The 18,724-nt window shown below is 37.8% G+C and overlaps 1 protein-coding gene across 2 annotated transcripts in view; it reads left to right on the forward strand.

Annotated features, from left to right (window-relative positions):
* Window positions 1-3,356: 3,356 nt before the first annotated feature.
* Window positions 3,357-18,724, forward strand: part of LOC113649062 (VPS10 domain-containing receptor SorCS1) — a 212,479-nt gene continuing 197,111 nt past the window's right edge. For both annotated transcript variants that reach the window (XR_003442055.2, XM_027156667.2), the window contains exon 1: window positions 3,357-4,100. Coding sequence is in view for 1 of the 2 variants with exons in the window: in XM_027156667.2 (XP_027012468.2) it covers window positions 3,513-4,100 (588 nt within the window). In the remaining variant the exon portion in view is untranslated. The remainder of the gene's footprint in view (window positions 4,101-18,724) is intronic.

Raw genomic sequence — 18,724 nt, forward strand, 5'->3', positions numbered from 1 at the left:
TTAATAACACAAATAAGGATGTGTACATGTGTTTCTAATATAAAGTGAGTGCTGTAGTGGAAATTTTTACTTTAGAGAAGAACACATGAATCTGTCCTTCTAGGCTTCTGTATTTCCCATGGCTGGTAGTTATTGTGACTAGAGATTTCAGTTGTTTCTTTCTAAAACTGCATTTAATCAGAGCTTTCCCATGAGACCTTTTCTGTTCCCGTGGGATTAGCTTGGTCAGAAGATGAACAGGCGATGCTTCTAAGCCAATGGTGGATGATGTTTTGGTTTTACATGTCCTGTTTATTTTCTTCCTGTCTATAAAATGCTGGTGTTATCAATAATGGTGGCCCTTCCTCTCTGATTTTACACGTAGAGTGTTGGGTCCTTCTGCAAAGCTGAAAACAATAAACCGTGAAAACCTTTATACTCTTGCCCGTGCCTGTTGGTGTGATATTTTTATGCTTTAATTCTCTCGAACCTCAAAACTTCCACAACAGTGCATATACAGTTGTGGTCAAATCTGCATCCATTTTCCACAAAAATTTAAATGCGATATCCTTGATGAACATGATATTAGCAATGACATTTTCATCCCTGAAAATTTGAAAAGGTCAGTATGGGGAAAAAATTGATTCGTGATAATCTGTTCACTCTCCAGAGCTTTTCCAGAGCCTTTTCAGTGATGCATGAGGGTGGGCTTAAAGTAGGTACGTACATCTTATGTATGACTACTTTTTGTATGTGCATATAAATATATATAACGCTGATTCCTACAGAGGGGATTCAAACAGTCATGTTGTACAAGGGATTGGAGATAAGACTACAAGCCCAAGCTGTTTTTCCATGTCTGGCCCATAGAGAGAGGAGGGGTGGATGGATGAGGACAGAGAGAGGAAGAGAGTGAAGGAGATAATGATGAGTGAGACCATAGCTCTGAAGGCCTGTCCATATCTATACCGTTAATCTAACACAATATATCTTTTTAATTTTGTGAGTCGAGGCCTGTGCAGCTGTTAATCATTTTTAACACCTCTGGTATGACAAGGCTTGGGTTTAATTCATATAGATGCAGAGAGAAGCTGGGCGAGAGGAAGAGAATGAAACGGGTAATCGGATGCAAGTCCATGTACAGCAATTTAGACAATTGTGCATCCTTTCTAAAACATCCTACAACATTTACATGAATATAATTGACCCTGAAAATTAAACAAATGAAGGTCTTAAATCTGACTGAAGTAGAGAAGAAGATCTACTGCAGCATTATTCATCATTCCATAATTGATTATTGACAAATAAATTATAATCTGTCTGATTCGGCAGTTAAAAAATATATTAAATTGGAAGAGAGAAAATGTGAGAGAATTTTTCTATTCTAAACTAATTCTAAATTTACTGACATGAAGTGAGAAGTTTTTTTTCATCAAAGCAGGTTACCAGTTGCTGTACTATGATGCCAGAAGGCCAATAGGCGTTCCTACTACCGGTTGCTATAGTAATAGCATTTATCGGTGGGTGGCGCAACTACTAGTATTAAGCTTGACCAGGTACGCTCTACTGTCTTCAGACATTCATAGTCACTCTATACTTGCAGTTTAACTTTTCTCCATGACACGTCCACATCTAATCACTTACTGTTGGTGTTGCTAAAGTCGCTGGCAGTTGCCACCTCTCATTGAAAACGAATCAGTTCCATTCGCTTTGTTGCTGCAAGTTGCTGTATGTGTGAACTCAGCATTAATATTTAATGCAATCCTTTCTTAAACACATATAATTAGGCTCCTTGAGAAATATACTGTCTTTATTTTGGAAGGAAGGATTTTCCAGCGTCTGCAGATGAGGGGGGGGGGGACACAATGTTTATATCTTATATAACATCCTGTGGACGTTTTACAACATTAACAACAAAATAGCTATAAATGGTTAAAAGTGTGATGCATGATCTATAAACATTTAAGAGGAATGATGTATACTTATGTACACTTTCTGCTGTGTATGATATAACTCAGTGACTCGTAATTGTGTGATCTGTTCATTTTTAACTGAGTCATTTACCAAATTCAGTACTGAAAAAAAGTGTTTGTTATGTGAAATAGGGTACAAGAAGGGTTATTCCCCCTGTTTCACTCAGTCTTTTCACTCAGCAGGACTGGACTATAAAGACACTAATTACAGTTTAAAAAAAACAAAAAAGGAAACCTTTGTGTTAAATTAACACCCAGAGGGTTTAACTCCTTTACAACTGCGAAACATAAGGATTAGTAACCGATAACTCTATGGAAAACCGTCCAAAATAAATATGCAAATATTATGTTATGAGAATGAGAAGTGGAACAGTGGTTAAGGCTTAATTAAAAATATGCAAGGGCTCATTAAATACTGCAGGTTCAATGAAGTAAGTGTTAATTCAGCATTAACGCTCTAAAACTAATTGCTTTACAATGTCAAACTGTCCCCGATGAATGATTCTTTCTGTCCAATTTGGAAAAGTGAGAAACCAAAACAAGGCCCCCCAAAAAAAAAAAAAAAAAAGTGCTTGATTTGTACTAGTAGCTGTATAATTCTAGCTGGACATGAGCTGCACATAAAGTGGATAACTCTGTCTGGTTAGCATGAGCCACTAGCCTGGGAAGTGCTTAACAAGCTGAACTTAATTATATGAACATTCCTTAATTACTAGATTGAATTATGTTGAATGAGCCTGATTAATTCTCAGGTTTACCAAAACGACTTGTGTTAATGTTGCTCAGTTCAAGCATGTTATATAAAATGTTTTTTTTTTCTTCTGCACATTGGCATGATAACTGTACTGTAGATGTTCACCAACAAGTGACGCAGGTAGGGTTTCTTTCGTTCAATACTAAGTTCCTGCCTGTAGGGAGTTCCACGTGTATTCCCTGTCTCCGTATGCGCATCATAAAGATACTCAAGCATCATCCCATCTCCCAAAAACACGCCAGTGTGTGACTTAATGTGCGTGACTTAATGTGTGATTGTCAGTGTGTGCACGACGCCTGAGATGAACTGATGTCTGATCCAGGATGTCGGGATAAAACATTTAGAGAAGACAAATAAAGGATTGACATTGCCTCTATTCTGATTCGAATTCAAATCCATGATACATACACGCTTCAATAGGAGGTGATGGAATCTAAAATCCGTGTGAACGTAATATTGGCCCCCGGTGTTGGCCCCTCGATTCGGATAACAAAATAGTCACAGAAGCGGTTTGATTGCGCCTCGGTGTAGATTTCAAAGCGCGACTCGGTTTGGAAATTGTCTATCCAATCTGGCAACCCCGCTCCTCCTCCTCCTCCTCAGCCTCCTCCTCCCCCTCCTCCTCATCTTCATTTGATGAAAGCTTTCAACTCAGAGCGCTTGCACTTTTCGCGAAGGCGCGTTCGACGTTGCGCTCTCCGGAACTTGGATCAAGACTTGATTTCTAACTACCACGAGAAATAGGAAGTATTGAGAGCGGAGCGCGCGGAGAGAGAGTGTGAGAGAAAGTGAGAGTGTTTTCAGCGATGCGGAGAGGGAACGGATTCGTTTTGGTTTGGCACGGGCTTTCATGCGCCCTGTTTATGCTCCGTTTCGGGATGCTGGTCGAGGCGGACATAAGTTGCAGGTTTTGTCAGCCTTTGGGGAAGTGGCGCCCGAGGCAGCTTGTGCTCAACATGGACGCACCGGTTATTGCAACAGGAGAAGTTGGAGGACGCGGACAGGTTTTCGGCTTTGAGCACGACTTTGCAAATGAGCCCGAGGGTGAATGCATGAGTTTGTCAAGGCGCAAACGGAATAGCCGCGCGCAAGAATCACTGGAGACAGTGCGGGGCACCAGGAAGTCCAGTTTAACCGGTAACGAACCAAACAAACCCAATGCACACAGCGCGCGCCATGGTGCGATCCTTAAACCGCATCAGAAACAAGGTGCACGCAGAACGCGCCGGGACGCAACAAGATCCCGGGATGATCCTAAATCACCACGAGCTCGAGATGAAAGGTCACTCAGGTGGAGTAAAGATGAGTTACAACTAACCAGCTCCACGTTCGCCCTGAGCGGAGACTCGGCTCACAACCAAGCCATGGTGCACTGGTCCGGCCAGAACAGCAGCGTAAGTCTTACAACGTATTTATCTCCGATGCATTAAGTTTTTGTTTCCCCCCCCTCCTCATCCTCAATATCTTTTCATGCAGAAAAAACAGTTTCAAGTTTTTTGCTCTCTGAAGAAAAGTGCGTGAGCGGCGCATAAAGATGTGCGTGAGCGGCGCATAAAGATGTGCGCCTTGTGCGCAATCCGGTATATCGCCTCTGCATCGCGTTGCTTCACTTTCTAATCCCAAATCTTAACACTGTATACATGTAATAAAGTGCAATGGGCATCCTGAATTTACCCGACATAGTATAGTTCATCTATATTTTAAGGTTTAATCAGTTGAACACGCAGACTAATCCAGTCCAATCAGGAGTTTACTGGACATTTGTTGCAGTCGTAATCATTCCAGAATGACCTAATAATTTGGCCATTCTATGCAGCTCCAGTGCACAAAGCATGACTTGCATACATCTTGTAGAACCTAGTCTCATAAACAACTAATAAGGATTCGACTGAGCAAGAGTTTGTTATGGAATTTCATCTTATAAAAGTTGTTAGAAAAGCTTTGTCCCCTGAACTTATCCATGAACCACAACCTTAACCTTTGTATGTGTTTATTCTGGGCCTGATCTGATTTTGTTTGTTTGTTCTGATTTAATTATTTTCTTCATTAAATTGTATTGATGATATTGATCATAGATGAGAATATTAGCTGAAACCCAAAATTAACTCCCTTCTTTTTTTTACATGCTCAGACATTTGTTCTTATGCCAGTTACTCATAACACATGAATTCCAAAAAGCTGGTTACACTATAGTGGGCACAAATGATGCTACATTAATGTCAGCAGTACTGTATGTACGCACACGTTTGTATTTCTCAGTTGAAATGAGGTTCGATCTTGTTTAGTAGGTAATGACACTGAGATAGGGCCGTAAAACGTACATTTCGATCTCTCGGTTGTCTGTCAACATAACAAAGATCAAAAAAACGAATTCAGGAAAACTTATTGACTCATATTAACAAAATGTTTCCCATTACTGAAATTCAAATCCTTATTTTTTCCCCTCAATAAAATGAATCAAGTGAATTCTTAAATTGCATGGAAACAATGGTGGTGCTGTGTGTTTGTGAGGGAATGTAGGTGATGCGTATGTGAAGTTTGTTCAGACCATGTTAGGTATATTTACACACCCATTTTTTGTCAATCGGTTGCAGATTCTGAAAGTACTGTTTATTTTTTATTTACCCTAAACATTTCAATCCGATATATACATATATTCCGAATAAAAGAATCTGATTTATTGCAATCCGATTCAAACATTTGTTAATATGTGATTTACAAATATTCAGAACAAAACTTCTCACCATTGTGCACAAGGTATGCTTGAGTCTGTTTTAGAAAATAGTCTGATTTAAGAGTTTACACTGTTATTTTGTCTAGTTCACCAATTTACTCCAGATCTACAGCACCCCGTTCGAACTGATTGTGACTGCATTCATTCGGTTCAACTGAGACGTTTCAGTCCGAATGAGCTGTCTATCCGATCACTCACTGTTAATTTGGTTGTATGTAAAACTATTGATTGTGTTATAATATATTGTGATTGTATCAGACGTTATGTTTAACCTTCATGTCAGTTCGATTTAACACTTCTATTTGGGCACTGGTTATATTTTTACAATTAACAACAATATATTAACAATCACAAATGGGGAGATTTTCTGAATTTATAAACTTTACAAACATAAATGACCATAATTTTTTTTTCCCTTGTTTTGTCTTTTTTTCGAATTGTTCAGTAGTCACAATTATCGCTCTGATTTGGATTCAGAAAACTTTAGACCAGAATAAGGATGGGTTCTGACAACTCCTATCAGCTCCCGTTCTTCTCCAGTAGCAGAAATCTGTCTTTTTTGTGGCCCTCCCAAGCCTGAGCGTCTTTGTTATACACCTTAATTGAATTTTCCCTCTTTTGCAGTGTGAATAGCGAGAATCAATACATGAACTTTTTTGGGGGATTTTTTTTATTCTGCTGGAAGTGTGTGAGTCCTAGTCGAGAAGCTTAGAATGGATTGAATAAAAAAAAAAATTGCATGGCACAGAATGTATTTGTTACTATGTGAATGTATCGCAGAACAAAAGGGGAGGCTTTTAATGGCTGCATCAAATACAAATGTAAACAAGAATTAATGGAGGTATAAATATGTGTAGTGTTTACACAGACACTATGAATGTTTTATACACTAATGTGGAACGTGAGTGTGAGTGTGTGTGTGTGTGTGTGTGTGTGTGTGTGTGTGTGTGTGTGTGTGTGTGTGTGTGTGGTGAAGTCCATGGAGGTGTAGGTCATCTGTTTTCTCACCACAGTCTAGCCACCATTCTCACACACAAACACACACACACACACACACACACACACACACACACACACACACACACACACACACACACACACACACACACACACACACACACACACACACACTTCCACTGAAACAGATGGACCACACTCCTGAAGATGCCCAGAATCTTCATGTTTCTCTCCACAGCTTCTACATCCAGCAGGGCTTGTTGATTAAAAAAAAAGGGAATCAAAAACAATTAATGTAAGACAGTTCTTGTAACGATTATAGATTGCTGCCATCATCTTGAAGCGCTTAAAGGATGTGATGATGAGCCAAAGTGATTTAGTGCCAGGGTTTAGAGCTTCTCTAGTGTAACAGCTAAAGCGTTCTCATCCATAACCAGCGCTAATTAAAAAAATGAGCAGTGTGATGCATGTAGAATCCTAGTGACTGAGATCAACCGGTGTTGGGTGATTTGGCGATATCGATATTGTGATGAATCAGACCACAATACGCAAAAGTACCTTTATAATTAAATACATAAAAAAATAAAAAAATAGAAATTTTGAAAATCTTTATTTTAATTGTTAATATTGATATTTATAAATAAATATACTTTTAAATTTTAAATCTGCTGTATTGGAAGCAACCATATATTTATATAATAATAATTCTTTCAAAAGTGATATTATTTATTTATTTATTTATTTATTTATTTATTATTATTATTATTATTATTATTATTATTATTATTATTATTATTATTATTATTATTATTATTATAATTATTATTATTATTATTATTTTTTATCATAATCCCCACCCCTAATATCAATACACAACATGTTTTCAATCAGGTGATTTTATTATTTTTATGACTAAACTGACATTTTTGTCTTAATATTTTTATATCGTTTAACCCTCTGTATACGAGCACCAGAGCAATGTTTACCTTACGACAGATTTTTTTGCCCTGATCCAAGATTTATTTAGTTTAATTATAATTTGTTGGTGCATAAAGATGGATCTTATTCTTTGAATTGAAAAGCACAAAGTAAAATGCAAAAAAAGTTTTGAATCAGCTTCATCTGCATGGAAACTCACTTAGGGTCACTAGTCCTTTATTTACATTGCATCTGATGTCCTATTTTAAATACACCTAATTTGAACAAAACACACACTAATTCCTGCAGGAGTTGCAATAGTGAGCCAATAAAAGGCAAGTATTCAGTAGGCAATCCAGGATCTTTGAGTGAAGAGGTGCTTTGTTTGTGGTTGCTGGAGGAAAAAAAAAACAGTGGGGGGGGGGGACTCAGCTCATGAATGAGGAAGATTCACATGGTTTTAAAAAGCAAAATGGAAATGTCTTGCAGTGGTATTTCCATTAAATACTTTATTTGAACGTGTCAGTTGTAATAAAACATTCAGTTGTACGTTATAAATTTGGATGAGTCATGCCTGCAACCAAGAAAGCTAAAAGCAGAGCAGAAATGAATGAAAACAAAAACGTGTGTTTTAAGAGTCAAAAATTATGTAACCTCAAAAAAAAACTACACTGTGTACCTTTGTGGAGCTGGTCTGAGTAGACTCCACATGCAGGTCATGGAGGTTCATGGTGTACATGCACCTGTTATAGGTTCACTGATGGACTAGTACTAGCTAGACAAACTCGCAAGGACACTCAGAAGAGCCATGTGCATTAAAGAGAAAATCCATCGTTTTAGCTGCAAAGTAAACGAAATACATAGCAAGGCTTTAATCACAAAGACGATCTGAATTTGAGATTGCCTAACCTTTCGTCAGCAGATCATGATCGAGGCGTCAAGACAAGAAGAGGACGGATGCACGGCTCTGGCAGTAAAGAAACCACCAGCCATTTGCATACAAACAGTAAAGTGTCATAGAAAGCACATACACATATATATGAGAATTCTTAAGACTTCATTTTAAGACCATATAATTAGACCCTGTTCAGTTGGAATTTTTTTTTTAATGGAGAGTAGGGCGAGTATTACTGCAATGCCTTAATGACTTTATGCCTCTCCAAATCTGCTTTATAGATTACATTTTAATGTTCCCATTAGATATAATCACCAGTTTAATAATAATAATAATAATAATAATAATAATAATAATAATAATGATGATGATGATGATGATGATGATAATAATAATAATAGTATTTTATTTATGTAAAATATAATAATATAATTTTATAATAATATGATATTTTTTATAAAAACCTTTTTAGAAAAAAATTAAAATTCAATAAAATTAAACAGTAGGTACAAAATTCAAAAGTTCAAAAGTAAACAAATTTGAAAGTGAAAATAATGAAATATTTTAAGATTTAATTTAATAAGATGGCAAATTAAAATGATACTAGAAATATATTGGCATGTGAGTAAAGATTTCTAGGCATTGTAGCTTTTTTTTTTTAATTACAGTAAACTTTTTGATTTTGATGCAGTTTTTTTTTCTTTTTGGGATGCAACTTGCACATTTTTTGCGCTTTGATTTTGTGAAAAACTACTTAAATTGCTGTAACTGCAAGCACAGACATCTTCTTTTAAACTCCTACCAGTAAAGATACGTATGTCGTTACTTTCTATGATACCTGTACTCGTGTTCGATGCACATGAATCAGAAGGCTCTGGCTGAATGTGGGTTGTGATGCCACAGTATCAGTCAGAGCCGGTTTCTGGACTGATTTCGCACTCTTTTGTATTCTCTCTTTCATAGCCATGGTTCACAGATGAAGTGTAAAACTTCAGGAAAATCCAGGCAGCTTTGAATGATAACATATTCAATGATTATGTCCCGAAGCCCTTAATTATCTGGATTACAATCTTCTCTCAAATATTAATTCCCTTTATCTCTAAATTCCTGTCAGAATAAATTTATATTTATCCTGAAAGTTTTTTTCTGATGGACAACTCATTTCGAATTGTACTCACATGGACATCTACTTTTGTGAAACGGTTGCGTCGACATCTTAAAGTGGCTGTTAGTTATAGATACCATTTAGCCAGTACATGTTTACTGTCCTCATTAAGACTGACAGCGATCCTGAAACGAATAAACGAATATCAAGCAATCAGGTGTCATGGAAGATTTTATTTAGCTTCCTTTATATTAGTGTGCTGCTAGTAATGAAACCCTAGTGCCGAGTTTTACGTTTTTGATGTTCTAGAGCTTAAACATTAGTGTTAATAAAGCGACCTATAGATGCTAGAGAGCGAGAGGAAAGGAAGTCTAGGTACTCTGTGCTCAGTGCTTGCATACTGTAACTGAACTGCTCTCACACAATATAGTGTCTCTCTAAAATATCTGTGTATGAGTGTTTGTGTTGACTTTCTCATGTTTTTAATGATCATATGTTCTAGGCTTATATTTTGCTTGCACTTAAAAACAAGAAAAAGAATAGTGAACTTCATTTAAACAAGTTTCTAATTAAGCGAGCACAGTCAATTCATGTAGCGTTAACGCAAAGCAATTTATATATATATATATATATATATATATATATATATATATATATATATATATATATATATATATATATATAAATAACATTACCTATATCAATATATTTATAGCAATGATGCCAGAATAAATCCATAATAAGAGCCTTGTGCATGTTGAGTCTACTGTAGTAATATCATGTACCTTGTTAGCAACACAGCTATTATTAGCATCCTGCCATCATGTTTGATTGACTAATTAAGCAAGCAAGTGTTTTTTTTTCTTTTTTTCTTTTTAGCAATTAGTAACAAGCCAAGTGCATAGAGTTCCCGTTAACATCGCAAAATGCACCGCCAGCGGCAGTTGTGGCGCACACGAAACCAGCTTGTGCTGTCGTCACCGCGCGCCAACATCTATTTCTGGCAGCTTTATTTTTTGCATGCAAAGTGTAAGAAGTGCTACATCTGCAGGAATAATGAGAGAGAATAGGTCTGATCTTGCAGTTGTCTGGCTTTTATCCTTCTTCCTGAAAATGTGCCTAATTGGATGGTTTGTGTGACGCAGTAGTCTAGATGTTCAAACTAACACGCAACAGCAAGATGTTTAGCAAAGTGAAATAAAAGGCGGAAGAATTGAGTGTGTTCATGCTGGTACCTTTCTTTTTTTTTTTTTAATATGAAGACCTGGCATGCTTGCTGATATTGGGCATTCATTTTACGTGCACTACTCGTGCGGTGCTTAACCGTGCTTAACAGCTCTCTCACTCAAATTGTTAAAGACTTTTCAACTCAATATTAGAACGTTTTAATGGTAAAAAGTATGGTAATAAGCCCCGCTGAACCTAAAATCCCTCACGGATCGTACGTTTAATACTGTGATTGCTTTCCTAAATCTGTAGAATAGCATGTAGGGTATAGAATAAGCAAGGAACTAGAAATAGATAGAAAAATGAAGGGCAAACACTGGAAATGAACAGAAAGACGAGTGACATTCTATGCTGAACAGAATTGTAGTCTTTTTTTTTTTTTTTTTCCTCCTCTTACAAATGATGATCCATTTTTAGAGGCCTGTTGATTTGAACAGCTCTCAAAGTGCTGCCCTCCAAGCTCTGAGAGCTTGATGTAGGGTTTAAAACGCTTACCTGTAACTTGCGAATTGGAAGAGTGCCCTACTTGACGTGGGAAAAACATAGCCTACAGCCTACAGCCAGTACTTCCAAGTGCTACTCGTTTATCAGTCCAACAATTCTGTTTTTTTTTTTTACAAGATCTAAAGAATAGTTATGGATATATCTTTTTTTCTTCCTTACTTTGTACCCATCAGATTTACATTTTTATTATTTAACTGGTCTTAAGTTTGAGGAAAATGCATTGAAATAAACTGAAATTCAAGTAAACTCCAATATCTCACATCATAGCTGAAATTCAAACCCACAATGCTGATGTCTGGAACAACTGCTTTAACTCTGAGCTATGCTACTATACATGGCTTGAGTGCCTATGTTTGTGGTAGCGATGGATATCATGCTTGCCACACACCTACTGTATGGTGTTGAAGTTTCAGAACTCACCTCCACCCCTCTTTGAGTGGGGTTCTCCTCATGCTTCAGGGGTCTCTAACCCTAACCCGAAGGTTTCCTCACAAAGTCCAAGGGATGCGGTGTGGGCTGATTGGCATCTTTAATTTGTCTGTAGTGTGTGAATGTGTGTGTGTAAGAGAGAGAGAGAGAGAGAGAGAGAGAGAGAGAGAGAGAGAGATTGTGCCCTGCGAAGTGTTGGCTCCCTGTCCATTGTGCCCTGGGACCTCTGGAATAGACTCCAAGCTCCCTGTGACCCTGTGTAGGATAAGTGCTACAGAAATGAATCCATTTTATAAATAGATCTCTGGGATCTGATCAGATTGGCTAGCCCACTCTACCTGTACTCATCAATAAGCTTTGGGAGACCATGACCCTCTCTCCGGTTCACTGGTTGTCCATTCTCGGACCACTTTCATTTTATTAGATACTAACCCCTGCATACCAGGAACATGTAAAGTGTTTTGCTTTTTTCGACCCTTGGCAAAGTACTGTAGCTCACATCTTCACGCGTGCCCATTTTCCCAAAGATGACTGTTCACTTGCTTACTGTTCATATTCACTTTGACATGTCAGGGGTTTAATGTTAGGGCAGATCAGTCTGTAGTGAAGAAGAGTCCTGCAGTACCCAGCAGTACCTGGGTTAGCCTATTCTTTAAAGATAGGTTGAGGTTTAAGGTTGAGATTAGCAAGGGTTAGGTTTACAAAGGGTGTAGAACTAAGGGGTTATGTAGGACTTTCTACCGCACCAGAACTTGAGTCACAAACGGTGGATAAATCTGGCAGGTCCATAGTGTCTATCGAGACTATGGTCTATGGTCTACTTGTAGGTAAATGAATATCGTTGTATTAAATGTAGTGATTATTTAAATAATTAGGTCCATAAGCTATTGTCAATAAACTTATCCATTCAAAACCTAGTAACGCAAAAGCTTTATACATGTAAGAGCATTGTAACAGGTAGAGAGGACATTCAATGTGCAATAGCATTTCATGGTGATCTTTGTCTTCTGAAGGTTTTGGAAGGCAGCCATGAACTTTTCCTCTGTGAGATGTTATGAATTTGCAGCCATGAAACCATGAAGATTTAGAAATAGGACAAGGACTTGGGCCGACACTCTGCTCACAGCTGTCTTGTTGCAGTGTTGAGATTAGCCGATTCCTATTAGCTCTGGGATTTATTGTGTATTGACCAGGGAGGATGGGGAAAAAAACTGAGAATGCCAAGGTGAAGCGTGTCAGATTGCAGGAGGTGAACAATATGAAAAAACATATTGTTTACTCAGAGTTGTAAAATTGCATGACCGCTCCGTGAGCTTAAGAAGCGTTTCCTAGCACTGAAATGTACATGGCTTGGACTACAAGGGTGGAATAATAATTATCAGAGTTGCTTCACTTTTCAAATACAAATTCACCTTTTTATCAAGATGCTCTTGCGGATTTCGGCATGTTTCGACTTGATTAAAAATTCATTACCCTGACAATGCTTCGTACAGTTCTAGGGCATACAGTGGAAAACATTCAGTTTTCCCGAACTTCCTTAAAGTATTATAGATTTAATTTAAGATGGATTACATGGATGGATTTTTTGGCCATCAATCTAGAGCTCCCATTGTTCCTGGAGAATCCTGGCGAGTTCTATCAGATTGGATGGGAAGCATCTGTGAACAGCCATCTTCAGGTCTCTCCACAAATGTTCTACTCGACTCGCATCCCAAGTTCCACTAGGCCACTCAAGGTCATTCAGAGACTTGTCCTGAAGCCACTTGAGCATCTTTTGTCATTGCGAGCAGTGAACCTACACCAAGTCTGAGGCTCTGCTGTTATCCTTTTGCATATATCAATTATTCTAGGGCAATGGATACTCTACCATTCAGATGATTTCAATCTTGAAAGGATTATGTATTCTCCAGCAGTTGATTAGACAGTCTGGGGACACATTATGTTACTTTTGTGTTCACACTGCAGATGGTATGTGGCCATATGTGTCCTCTGATTGTAGTGTAAGTGATTGGCTCACAGACCCATTGGAACCAGTTCACACCCGTATACTCAGCTCACACAGGAGCAATGTTAATGCCAGGTGTGAACAAGCCACTGGACTTCCTGGCTTGGTTTTTGGCCTGGTCTTATGCGCTGTGAATTGTGGGAACCTACACAGGTGTGCGTCTTTCTAAATCATGTCCGATCGATTGAATGTGTCACAAGTGGACTTCAGTCAAGTTCTACAGACATCTCAAGATAGTTAACTCTTTTTTACCAGAGGCCAAAATACTGAATGGATTTTGTGCCTGTTTGCTTGTGTCCATGTCCATAGCTGTGAATAATGGCTCATATGAAAGTAGACACTCAGGGCTTTAAGAATTTATAGTTTTTCCATAAATATTTGTTTTTATTTAGCCTACTATTGGAAATATTTTCTTAATTTTCATTCAGTTCAATTACATTTATTTGTATAGTGCTTTTAACAATTGACATTGTCTCACAGCAGCTTTACAGATGTATCGAAACAAATAAAAAAGTAAGTTTAAAGTTTAAAATGAAGTTATTATTTATCTCTAACATTCATCCCCGGAGCAAGAAAAAACTCTGAGATGATATGAGGAAGAAACATTGAGAGGAACCAGACTCTGAAAGGAACCTCATCCTCATTTGCTTCATTCATTCATTCATTCATTTTCTACCACTTATCCGAACTACCTCGGGTCACGGGGAGCCTGTGCCTATTTCAGGCGTCATCGGGCATCGAGGCAGGATACACCCTGGATGGAGTGCCAACCCATCGCAGGGCACACACACACTCTCATTCACTCACACACTCACGGACAATTTTCCAGAGATGCCAATCAACCTACCATGCATGTCTTTGGACCGGGCGAGGAAACCGGAGTACCCGGAGGAAACCCCCGAGGCACGAGGAGAACATGCAAACTCCACACACACAAGGCGGAGGCGGGAATCGAACCCACAACCCTGGAGGTGTGAGGCGAACGTGCTAACCACTAAGCCACCGTGCCACCCCATTTGCTTCATTTTCATAGTAAATAATTTTATTTATTTTTTTTACACAAATATTTATATCTTCAAAGTAAGTGGTGATATCACACCCGTTTCTGCTTTTTAAGATGCCCTGAAGTCTCACACTGAAAGACAAAACTTTATACTGGCTGAAAATGTCTGATAATTCTGGAATGACATTGTACTCGTAATAAGGGTTGAAGCTAAAACGATGCACCTGAGAGATTATAGCATGTGATTTTTCATTTTTTCTTTTTTCTTTATGGCATATTGTTGGCAATTTAACCTACTTCAAAATGAAATCTCTAGCACAAAAGTGTACAAAAAAAGTAATATAAATAATAGTAATATTAATATAAATAAGCATTCTGTCTGATTTCTCTCTATTTTTAGAAAGCTTTTTAATCGAGGTTTCCTAGTATAGGGATGCAAACTGAGTCCATACAGACCACACAACACTGAATGAAGTCCTAAATATAAATGTGTGCTCCTGTAAAAAATCAAGGTTCTTATAGAAAACTAAACGAACTGAAAAGTTACTAAAAATGCAGTTTATATGTTTTCAGCTCTTGATTAAAGAAGAAGCAAGATGCACATTGCGTACTGTTTAAGCACAGTTGTTTGAGGCAGTGAAAGAAAACTTTTTTTTTTTAAACAGTGCAATTAAAATTTATGAAGGTACAGTTACATAACATTGCTTTCTTTCAGAGTACTGGATAAGCAACTCCTGACTGAAAGGTCAAACGATTTCCTTTAAATACTTAAACATTAATGAGAATCGGAATAAAAAAAGATTTTTATAGTGGTTATTTATAACTTTTCACGATATCAATATCTCTCACCAATGTTGAGCAACATCCATGTATTTTGAATTTGACATAAATTAATTTCATATATTTTTCTATATAAGATATTATTCTTGGTCTAATCATTTAGACATTCTGTTTTGATGGTCAATCTGCCATTTATTTAGCCTCTAGTCCAATAAGCTGACTTCAGGTAAGTAACTTAATAAATAAACAATTGGCCACAGTAGAGGATGTTATACAGATTTGTTTTTTTTGCTCTGCTTCAGGATGTTTAAAGTATTTGGTTTGGTCTATTAGCAGCGGTCTCCTAATTTTTACGGTCACATATCGCTGGTAACAAAAAACTGACGCCAGAATGTTTTCTAATTATCTGTCGGTTGCATTCTGCCTCTTGAAAATGTGCTGCATAGGTAGATTCAAGCAACTCTATTTCAAATAGTTGTCTCAGGACACAATATTCACTCTAGTGTGAACTAGCGAGTGAAAATATTCTCTTTCTCTTTCATTTAACAGATTAGTTTTTTGATATATATATATATGTTTTATATTTTGACTGCCATCTTTGTTGGTGATGCTAATGAGCTTCGCTAGCCATCCATCAATACTATGTGTTGTAGATATTAGGAAGTGGGAAAAAAAAAATCAATGAATTGTCAGACCTCTAGCAATAAGATGGATGGACTTTAGAGTCAACTTGCAGAGAAATGGAGGAGGATGTATATTGCTTGATGGAATCCTGATTAAAGCTTTCTATTTGAAAGCAGAGAAAATAATTCAGTGTGAAAAATCGGTCTGTTGCATATACAGTATTTTTAGATCAGCGGGCAGGAAACAAAGCAGCCTTTGCATCAGTAGAGCTCTGACACTGTATATAGAAACTTCGGCTATTATATCTACAAATCTCTTGAGACTCGCTGGCAGGTTATTTACCACAGACCTTTCCTGTTTTATTGCACTTATTGGATAATTCATAGCTGAAAATCTGATTGCAAACGGTATCATTTTGAAGAAATTGTTCAACTCTGCAAAGGTTTTGAACTTAATCATCTACAACCTAGAGATTTTATGTTTAGAAGTAACCGTAATAATAGCAAGTGTAACGTTTGTAATTTTTGGCCCCTTGCTATATGCAATATATGGTAAAAGAACTGCAAACTCATTTCTCAGTCAAGTTAGTGATCAGGGCAAACCAGAATGCATTTCATCCAACTGAAAAGCTAACTCGCTCACATGTAGGTGTGAAAAATTTCCTTTCAGATTCACACCAAATTTTATAGCTGAACTTACCCCTGCGAAATCTTTAGCCAATAAAAATAAAATGCCGGACTCCCAGCTCACGGCACACTAAAAAAAAAAATACAGGCGCTGCTTATTATTAAGTAACACACACCCCATACTTTTGCCTCGCTGTTTTCTTACTGTTGCATGGGTCATATCTGAAAGAAAAATGAGCTATCGCGTCCACCAACACACGCTAGGGATTGTGAGGTAAAATTCTTTTTTTTTTCTTTCAGCTCACTATGATTTTCTTGTTAGCAACTTTGGCACCTCTGAAGTAGTTTTTCAAGCCAGGTACAGTACTGTATGTAGCATTCACTAGAAAGTCTGGTAATTTTCATCGCTTCTTGTTTTACAAATAGGATAAGAGGATAGGATGTTAGCAGCATTCTTAGCTGCTGAGCAGTTAAAGTAAAATGCACTCGACGAGGAGGATTTCTACCAAATGGAATGTAATTGTAAATGGAATGTAATTGTAATTGCTGTTGTGGTCTGATGGATATATTCACACTGTGTGACAAAAGAAAAGGATGAATTGCCTTTGATCGGTGATCCTGACTTGAAAAAGACAGGAAGGCTGAAAATTCTGATGCAAAATGCAAAAGAAATAAATAAAAAGCTACACAGAGCCATATGTCACTTCGTTCCTTCCTCTAAATTTTCAGCATGCTTCTCCTCTTGGCCAGTCAGCCATCATTTGGAACTCACACAATCCAAGTCTCAGTGGTGTTCTTCTCATAATCAACCCAAAAGCCCAGGGTTTTGGGCTCATTTCTGCAGTTGCTAAGATAATTGTGGCCTGCTGGGTTTGCTGGGTCACAGACAGAGCACTCACTGCCTCAGACACGCTCTGCCGCTTACGCCTTTTCCTTATCAACCAGAAAGTCTGGCTGCCATTATTCAACACTCCTCCCAGGTACCTCTCTCTCTCTCTCTCTCTCTCTCTCTCTCTCTCTCTCTCTCTCTCTCTCTCTCTCTCTCTCTCTCTCTCTCACACACACACACATACTCTCTCTCTCTCTTTCTCTTCCTTATTGAGTTCCCTGTCTGTTATCTGCGTGCTGAAGAAAAAAAAAATTAATACTGAGAAATTTAGATGCTACACAAGCTGTTCCCTCAGGGAACCAGAGATCCTCAGTGAAAAGGGACCACGTAAATAAAGATGTGATTTAGTGGTGACGAGTTCGGATGAGACCCAGGTGTCCGCTCAGGATTTCGTTAAGTAGGAGACGGTCCCGTGTGCGTAATTTGTCTCCTTTCAAAATTAAATGCCACAATCACTTTTCAATTTATGGCATGTAATCGTAAAGCAGTTGCCGGGGTGAACGCATGCCTGAGCATAAGCTCCGAGTACGCCGTTTAGATCACAGCACCACAGGATATTTTGACGTTGTGTTTCATCGCAGATTAGCGTCAGTGACGGTTTTCACACTGCCTTCAGTTTCAGTAGGATGTCTTGACGACACTAGAAGATGACTGAGGTGGGAATTACATCTATATGCAAATGTAACCGAACGCCGCATTCCCTTTAAATATTACAACTCAAACCAGACAAATCTGCTGAAATATAATATAAATATAAGTATATATAAGTGTATAAATACAGTAAAATGCATACCTAAGTTAATTAAGTTTGATACTATATGTAAAAGATAACAGGCAGGTACAATAATGTAAATGCAAAGAACCTCCAGTGGAGTTGTGTTTAACTTGTATATTGCACTTTATACAGTTAATTGTTTTTTTTCTGTTTTGTTTTTTTGATATTTTCTTTTGTGTTATCTTGCATATACAGTACAATGGCCACGTACGTATTTGCCTTTTTCCCTTTGAGTTTCCTTGCACCTCCAGGGTTGAGGGTTTGACAGAGTTTACATGTTGTTTCCGTGCTTTAGGGGTACTCCTTTGCGTATTCCTCTAAATACATGTTGTATGCTGACAAGCATCTCTGATTTCTCCAAAGTGTGTGAATGGGTGTGTGAGTGTGTGGGATTGTGCCCTGGGATGGATTTTCACCCTGTCCAGGGGGACCCTCGTCTTGTGCCGCGAGTCCACTGGATGGAGGGATAACTGAATTAGAGGAAAAATATAAAACCCACTGACATTATTTTGCTAACATTACTGTCCTATACTCCTACATGTTATAT

This window comes from Tachysurus fulvidraco, chromosome 18 (assembly GCF_022655615.1).
Source record: "Tachysurus fulvidraco isolate hzauxx_2018 chromosome 18, HZAU_PFXX_2.0, whole genome shotgun sequence".
NCBI classification, from domain to species: domain Eukaryota; kingdom Metazoa; phylum Chordata; class Actinopteri; order Siluriformes; family Bagridae; genus Tachysurus; species Tachysurus fulvidraco.